Source organism: Sinocyclocheilus rhinocerous, unplaced genomic scaffold (assembly GCF_001515625.1).
Source record: "Sinocyclocheilus rhinocerous isolate Xijiao unplaced genomic scaffold, SAMN03320098_v1.1 scaffold285, whole genome shotgun sequence".
In the NCBI taxonomy this organism is placed as follows: domain Eukaryota; kingdom Metazoa; phylum Chordata; class Actinopteri; order Cypriniformes; family Cyprinidae; genus Sinocyclocheilus; species Sinocyclocheilus rhinocerous.
The window spans coordinates 2,247,393-2,256,376 of record NW_015630288.1 but is presented as its reverse complement, the minus strand read 5'-3'; the positions used below and the strand labels follow the sequence as shown (position 1 = coordinate 2,256,376).

The following is an 8,984-nucleotide window of genomic DNA, read 5'->3' as shown; positions in this document are numbered from 1 at the left end:
GCCATCTTTCTCTGAGGAGATTGATGTTGTTTGTGTGACTGAGTGGCTCGCACGCTGCCGAGGCAAATTACATCATTCGGTTTTTGATGTGAATCTTTCTCACCAGATTGTATTTACTCCTATGGTTGTTTGACTGCATTTAATTCTGAGGAATAAAACCCGTTTGGTACAGTTCTGGAGTTCCTGCAGGCCTGTTTATCCGCAGGGTTGACCCACTCCACCCTAGAGGTCTTCGTGGCGGCCATTGCGGCCTACCACGCCCCTCTTGGTGGCCATTCAGTGGGAAGACACCCTCTTCTTACACGTTTCCTCCGCGGTGCGCTGAGGCCGAGGCCGAGGCCAGAGAAGCTTATGCTAAAAGGTGGATCAGGATGCTATTCCATAGCCTCGAGTCCTCTGATCTCCCCTCTCCTTTGGGGGTCAAGGCTCACTCCTCCAGAAGTTGGCCTTCGGGACGGCAGGCCCCGCCTACTTTAGCCACTCCTGGCTCCCCTTTCTCTCGTCTTAATTGTGTTCTTCCACTCTAGGCAGGGATTTGCAAGTCTGGCGGCGTGGGCATTCTCATTCCCAAAGCGTTCTCCGACGCAGCTCGAGTTCCTGAAGAGGAACGTCTCAGGTTACGTATGTAACCATGGTTCCTCGAGGGAAAGAGACGCTGCGTCTCGGTGCCATACTTCCGGCATCCCTGCCGGCACTTGCTTCATTCCTGAAGCTGACGCCGGCTCCGCCGTACGTGCTTTTATAGCTTCCTGGCCATGTGAAATCAGTCTCCCAGCTATTGGACTGATTTCACATGTGATTCAGAGCGTGGTCACAGAAGGCGTTCCCAAAGCATTCTCCGACGCAGCGTCTCGTTCCCTCGAGGAACCATGGTTACATACGTAACCTGAGACGTTTTCTTTGTAATATCAAAATGATGTTTACAGATTAAGCTTGGCAACTAACAGATGAGATACAATGCTAAAATATAGAAACGGAAAAAAAAACAATAGTTGTTTTGAGAAATCATATTGTTTTTGCATTTTTTTGAAAATGTACCGTGAATGTGAAATGTACTGTAAATTATAATACTGAAAAATAAATTACACTTTTAAATATATTAAAATAGAAAACATTTATTTTAAATTGTAATAATATTTCAGAATATTACTGTTTTTTTATTAAATAAATGCATCCTTGGTGAACATAATAGACTTCATTCAAAAACACTGAAAAATCTTACTGACCGCAAACGTTTGAATGGTAGTGTAATTTCCGTTTTGAGGGAGTCAGAAAGATTTTTTAACATTTCATAGGCTGTCACCAGAGCTTAAATGAAGTATTTATCCCAGAACTTTCTTTTAAAATGACTGGAGAGAAATGTTTGTGGGGATAAACGTCTCTAGAGCACGTCCTTGTAACAGTGGGTTAGAATGAAAGAGAGAGTTAAAAGCTAAAAAGCCTCTTTAAGCTGCTTGAATATTATTTTGTTCAAGGACAACAGAGCAGATAACACAAGAGAAAGCAGCGACACACACACACACACACACACACACACCTCCTCTTGCTGGGGATGAAGCCGACCTCCTCCTCATCCCCCTGTGGGCTGACTCTGCAGGCCTGCCACCACTCCTCATCTCCACAGTCCAAAACATGCAGCACATCTCCAAACTTAAAGCCCACGGCCTGACTCAGGAAACCACAGTCTGCTGTCTTATCATAGTCAAACAGAGCCCTGCCAAACGACAGAGAGAGAGAACATAAGTCATGGGGAAAAGAGAGGATAAAGGAGGACAGAGGGAGGGGGGTGGGGGGTTAAAAAGGAGAAACATCAAAGGAAAAGCATGGAATTGGGTTGAAATTGAGCAATACAGACCCTTTATTTTTGGCCTTTTTTCATTTTTTTTAAATCATTGGCTCTGTTCAGAATGGAACAAGCCTTCTGCTTTCTGCAAACTGTGCAGTGTGGACTATGTTAAACAGTATGCAGTATGATCCCTTTATGTTGTAACTCAAACATAAATATTGAGAAAGAGATGTAAAAATATATAGCATCCAGTTCATTTGTCACACTGGAGACGGAAGGTCAAGTTGAGTGCAGTGGATTATGGGATGCAGTATAGGCAATGTGCTCTGCTTATAACCATTTTGACAAATGTAGTAGGTTATCTAGGAAATCCACCCTTGCGAAAAAGAAGTGTGCTTAACTGTATTGAATGTGCACTTGCAGTGTATTTATTATAAGTATATTTAAAGACTGAAGAAACTGTAACTGCAAATAATATTAATGAAATCAAAGACCACTTAAGTGAGAGTTCACGTTCATGAATGTTTATTAACACACTTATGTGCACTTTAAAAAGTGTACTTTGAAATGTCGAATTATTGTCTTTTTTGTAGTTGTAGTGTATGTCGTATGTTTACCTGATATAAAAGCCTCGTTTAGAGTTACTTCGTAATGTAGCTGTTCCAGAGCCCATACTGCTGTTCATCAGCTGCTCTCTGAGGTCGTGAATTTTAGCTTCAAATCGACTGTACTCTGAACAAACAAACACAACTGTTATCCAACACTGCACAGCACATAAGAGCTACATTCATGAGAAATCAACCATTTGTGTCAGTTTGGACACTGATGTGATGTGTGTGAGAGTCTAATGTTCACCAGAATTCAGAAGTTTGGGGTCAGTAAGATTTTCAAATGTTTTTGAAAAAAGTCTCTTCTGCTCACCAAAGCTGCATTTATTTGATCAAAAATAAAATAAAAAACAGTAATATTATGAAATATTTTTATCATTTAAAATAACTGTTTTCTATCTGAATATATTGTAAAATGTAATTTATTCCTGTGATCAAACCTACATTTTCAGCATCATTACTCCAGTCTTCAGTGTCACATGATCCCTCAGAAATCATTCTAATATGCTCATTTACTGCTCAAGAAACATTTATCATTAATATTGAAAATGTTGAAAACAGTTGTGCTACTTCATATTTCTGGTGATAATTTTCGGATTTTAGAATTTCAGGATTTTTTGATTAATAGATTGATTGGCTCAGAAAATCACTAACTTGGCAATAAAGCTCTTTCTGATTCTGATTCTGATTCTGATTGAATAAAATAATAAAAAATAAACCTCACAAATGTTTGAACGGTAATGTATACAGAGGCTTCAAAATGTTTTTAAACGCTTACGCCAGAATTAAAAATGTATAAATGTATTTGCACTAGGGGTGTCACCATCATGTTTGTGTATCGTTACACCCCTAATTTGCACTATATAACAAAATATCAAAAAAAGTTATATTTATTTTAAAGAAATATAGCACTAGTACATTATTTTGCAGTTCCTAAAAGATTAATTTTGCACTGTGCATTTTACCTGCATTTGGCAAGTGTCAGCTTTAGATCCAGTGTGCAAGACAGTTCAGTCAGGTGTGTGTGTGTGTGTGTGTGTGTGTGTCCTGACCTTCTGGTCTGTACTGAGCGATGATGGTTACAGTCTGTCCTGCATTCTTCAAGGCAGCTGCTGCTTGTTCATGTGTAGCTGCCCGCAGATCCACGCCATTCACCTGAGAAACACATGCATATCATTGCAATCACATATCTCACACATCACTACAGCCTTAAAGGGTTAGTTCACCCAAAAATGAAAATTAGCCCATAAATTACTCATCCTCAAGTCATCCTAGGTGTATATGACTTTCTTCTTTCAGACGAATCCAGTCGGAGTTATATAAAAAATTGTCTTTGATCTTTCAAGCTGTCAGCGGGTGTTGCAGTGCATCAGTCCAAAAGGCTCCGATTTTTTTTTAATGGATGGACGCTTTTTATTTAACTTCTTTTGGACTGATGCATGCAACACACGCTGAGTGGCATTAAACAGCTTGAAAGATCAAAGACAATTTTTAATATAACTCCGACTGGATTCGTCTGAAATAAGAAAGTCATATACACCTAGGATGACTTGAGGGTGAGTCATTTATGTGCTAATTTTCATTTTTGGGTGAACTAAGCCTTTAACATATTACTGTAACATTACTGCCAAACTGCATTTCAACAAGAAAACAGCAGCCCCACTACACCATTATCAGAACTGCTGCATTGCATTATTTATTTTCTATTCTTAATTGCATTTTTTAGATCCCTATATGCTGGCATGAACTAATCCAAACAGCTCTTAAAGGGACAGTTTACCCAAAAATGAAGATTCTGTCATTTATTCAACATGAAGTTTTTCCAAAATTGTATGACTTTCTTTCTTCTGTTGAACACAAAATAAGATATTTTAAAGAATGTTGGTAACTAAACAGGTGGCAGGTAATGGTTGAGTTCCATGGTATTTTTTTCCATACTATGGAAGTCGATAGCTACTGTGCACTTTTTGGTTACCCACATTCTTCAAAATATCTTACAGAAGAAAGAATATCACACAGGTTCGGAACAACTTGAGGATGAATAAATGATGACAGAACTTGATTTTTGGGTGAACTATCTATCCCTTTAAGTGCAAAAAAATCCAAATCCAAATTGTTACTCAGTGCAGTTTTTTCAAATAATGGATCTGGTTAACGGAAGAAAGAAAGGTTTGGAATAACTGTAAAGTAAATGATGACAAGTAAATGATTAAGTAAATGATGACAGAATTTTAATTTTTGGGTGAACTATCCCTTTAAAATACATAATAATATTATGACAATTAACATGCTCAGCAATATTGTAAAAATGCACAATATGGGAGTATAAAAATAACTATTCCATATACTGTATATACATTGTTATATACTGTATAATAATATAACAATGCAAAAGCACATGTGAAAACAGAGCCTTTCATTTCAAACTGCAATTATGCTTTTCATACATGAGTACATGTGTATGTGTTTGCATGTTCTCACACTTAAGATCTGATCTCCTTTGCGCAGTTCTCCGCTCAGGTCCGCAGGGCCTCCTGCCAGGATGAAAGAGATGAATATTCCCTCACCATCCTCCCCTCCAACTATATTAAACCCCAAACCCGTCGATCCTCTGTGGATCACAACACGCCTCGGGTCCCTGTGACACAAGATAGAGTGAAGAAATAACAGAAGGTGAAGATAAATTACAAAAGAATTCCAGGATGATAATAATCGTTTCACTGAACCTGAAACGGCGGCACAGTGCTGTCAGTGAGATATGGTGAGTGATTAGATGCACATTTGTAACCCTGGACCACAAAACCAGTCATAGGGATCAATTTTTTGAAATTGAGATTTATACATCATCTGAAAGCAGAACAAATAAGCTTTTCATTGATATATGGTTTGTTAGGATAGGACAATATTTGGCCGAGATACAACTATTTGAAAATCTGGAATCTGAGGGTGCAAAAAAATCAAAATATTGAGAAAATCACCTTTAAAGTTGTCCAAATGAAGTTCTTAGCAATGCATATTACTAATCAAAAATTAAGTTTTGATATATTTACAGTAGGAAATTTACAAAATATCTTCATGGAACATTATCTTTAATTAATATCCTATTGATTTTTGGCATAAAAGAAAAATCAATAATCTTGACCCATACAATGTATTTTTGGCTATTGCTACAAATATACCCCAGCGACTTAAGACTGGTTTTGTGGTCCAGGGTCACATTTATGCTTGCAAGCTAACATTTATTAATTTATAATTTTTTTTAAACTATTGTTGATTTAGATAGCTGTTTTAGCTAAAGCATGCTCTTTTATTAAATTAAGTATAGAGCTTTTCACACTGTTTCAAAACAGCTTTACTGAAAATCGGATTGTTATTTCTATAATGCCTTATAATTTCCAATTAGCAGTTTTATGGCTCGAAGACATGAAAATATGTCAAAATAAAATAAAACCTAATTGTGACATTTTATCTCAAAATTCTGACTTTTTTTCTCAGAAAAGCAAATTTTACATCTCGCAATTGTTACGCACAGTGCTCAATAATAAGCGCACGACGACAAAGCAGAATCAACAACATCCTTTAATAATAAATCCACAAGGAAACTCAGGACATCACAGGAAACACAACAAAAAAAAACAATAACCATGACAACAATCCTGAGAAAAAATGCCACAATTGTGAGATGTAAATTTGCAGTTGCGAGAAATAAAGTCTCAGTGTAATGACACAACTAATTTCAGATTGTATTACTAAATTTTGAAATATATCATTATTGTGATAGAAAATGATTCATTTTGTGGTATAAGCTTCTGGTTATATTGCTCACATTTTTTTATCAGGGAGTTTCTAGATAGAAAGTTATTCCATAATTCTTTAGTCCTTCACTCCCTCTGTAAGGAAGCCAGAGGCACAGCGGCAAGGAACGAAATTAGACACAGTAAACATTTTCTGCTCTAATTATGAAGAAAATCTGCAGAATTGATTTAAATAAGGTAGCAATGCATTAAAAAGACCTAACACTACACTTTTATTGGTAGTTTGAAGCAATATTGGTTGACCACACACATGTAAAATGATGAATTGTAAAGAGCATATAGGAAATGCAGTTTTTAGGTGCACATGTGGAAACACACTAGCAAAATAATTTTCCAAACATTATTTATGAAAGTTACTGAAACGGATAACTCATTTTTTTATTCGCATTTTTATTTTCCTTGTTCTATAATTTTGTAAAAGTCAGGCCCTGCTTGATTGTCATTTGTGGACAAAATGTTGGCGGGAAAAATTTAGACAGACTCAAATATGTTCAGGCAGAACTTGATCTCATCTTGAAGGATTTACTTATCGACTTACTTTTGGTTAATGAATTTGCCATATGCCTCTGAATTAATATTTTAACTGAGTAATATAATGAACTGGTCACCACCTACTGGTGTAGCACTTCATTTGAATAACTAGGCTTATTTGAATAGCTAATAATAAATATAACATAAACAATAATAATTATTATTTAACATAACAGCTTTTGGGTATGTTATTTGGTCTAAAAGGGACTCTGCAGCCATGTGCTTAAAAATATTATTAAAAATGTTAGTGCTAGGGCTTTGTGGTTGTATGTAACTGGAGAAACCAAACAGGAAGTGTCAATGACGTCACTCAATCATTTTTGTTTAGTGAATAAATGTCACGTATTAAATCAATAAGATTTCAAACAAGCCCTCAAAACAATCTGGCAATCTGCTGTTTGCATCATAGGTGTGACCTGATTCTAAAATTCAATCTTTAACTTCTACTGCTGCTGATGATTAATATGTATTTAATTTATCGAAGGCAGGGTTATTATAGTTAAAACTATAACCATTCAAAAAATGTGTTACTTGAAATAAAAGAAACATGAACTGATATAAAATTAAATAATAATAATTACAAAAATCTAGTTACCAAAGCAACATTTTTCATTTGAATTTAGTTTAACTTGATGTACTAAAATGAAAACTAAGACTGATTGAAAAATCAGTACGATATATAGAGAGAGATATTTAAAAAAAAAAAAATACTAAAAATGATCAAATTAACACAAAATTAATACAATTGAAACTACATTTAAAATTAATTGCACTTTATTCATTTACTAAAAAAAAAAAAAGTATTTTTGTATTCTATCTACTATTTGTTTTCTTTTTATTTATTATAAAATTAACAAAAAGCAAAAAAAGGGCCTCTAACACTAGCTTGCTCTTTTTCCATTCTATCGGTTTTCTTTTTATTTATTATATAATTGAAAAAATAAAACTTGCTATGTGTACTACGTTAGGCTAACAGAGACTTGTTATAGCACCTGCATATCATTGCTCTTTTGTTGATTTTTATTGCTTCCATTGTCCTCATTTGTAAGTTGATTTGGATAAAAGCGTCTGCTAAATGACTAAATGTAAATGTATTATACTATTTTTAGTTAAGTACATCTTTTTCAAAAGGCATACTAAGTTAAAAGCAGAAATGTAGGAACTGTGGATATCAAAGTTGTTTACATTTCTGTATCACTAGTGGCACCAAACTAAATAGAAGAAAGTTTGGGATTTATGTACATCAAAGTAAACACTACAGATAGATAAACTGATTGCTTTTTCTACTGCATTCTAACATCCACAACCTGCCTGTAGTTCCTCCTGTGAGCTGCAGGTGGCAGCATTGAAGAGCCAGTACCACACAACAGCAAAGCTACAGCTATGTTGTTGCTTCAGTCTAATACAGACTATCTTTCCACGTGTCAGTCCTCATTAGTGATGTATCGTCTTACCGCCAGTATCTTATCGCCGATCTGTAGTCGCCCGTCCTTATGAGCTGCTCCTCCCTCGATGATCTTTGTGACATAAATGCTGTTGTCTCCAGGGATGTGCTGGTTCCCCACACCACCCGCTATACTAAAGCCTAGCCCTGGGACAGTAAAGGCACAAGTGACATTTCTCTTTATGTACAGAACTTTCAGTTCTCTGTTATTTGAAAAAAGATGCACTAAGTAACAATTTGGATGTTTTATGACAGTTGCAAAACCACTTAAAGGGATAGATAGTTCACCCTAAAATGAAAGTTCTGTCATTTACTCATCCTCAAGTTGTTCTGAACCTGTGTGAGTTTCTTACTTCTATAACATATTTTGAAGAATGTTGGTAACCAAACAGTTCGAAGCAGCCATTGACGTCCATAGTATGGGGAAAAAATAAAAAGTTGTATTTTGTACAGGTTTGGAACAAATTGAGGGTAAGTATATAATGATGAATAATGAATTTTTGGGTGAACTGTTCCTTTAAAAGAGATATATATATATACACATACATATATATAAGTATGTATTGTATCCATACAATATGTATGTATCCATAAGTATTGGAACAGTAACGACAAAATTAAAAGATGAATATGAGACAAAACTACAGAATGTCACATTTTATTATTAGCTGTTTCAACACATGTTTTACCAAATAAAAAGGACAGCACTTTTAGTGTTCATCCCACTATCTGATGTGAGCATAAGTATTGGGACAGATGAACTTAAGGCAGATGTAAAAGATTAAAAGCTATTATTTTGT

General features: G+C 35.5%; 1 protein-coding gene across 1 annotated transcript in view; it reads right to left on the bottom strand.

Annotated features, from left to right (window-relative positions):
• dlg4a (discs, large homolog 4a (Drosophila)) overlaps nucleotides 1-8,984 on the bottom strand; it is a 142,123-nt gene that overhangs the window by 13,663 nt on the left and 119,476 nt on the right. Inside the window, exons 8-13 of the mRNA XM_016552293.1 lie at nucleotides 8,195-8,331; nucleotides 5,116-5,183; nucleotides 4,876-5,032; nucleotides 3,447-3,549; nucleotides 2,404-2,518; nucleotides 1,538-1,714 (exon numbers count right to left, since the gene is read on the bottom strand). Of these exons, the coding sequence (XP_016407779.1) occupies nucleotides 1,538-1,714; nucleotides 2,404-2,518; nucleotides 3,447-3,549; nucleotides 4,876-5,032; nucleotides 5,116-5,183; nucleotides 8,195-8,331 (757 nt within the window). The remainder of the gene's footprint in view (nucleotides 1-1,537; nucleotides 1,715-2,403; nucleotides 2,519-3,446; nucleotides 3,550-4,875; nucleotides 5,033-5,115; nucleotides 5,184-8,194; nucleotides 8,332-8,984) is intronic.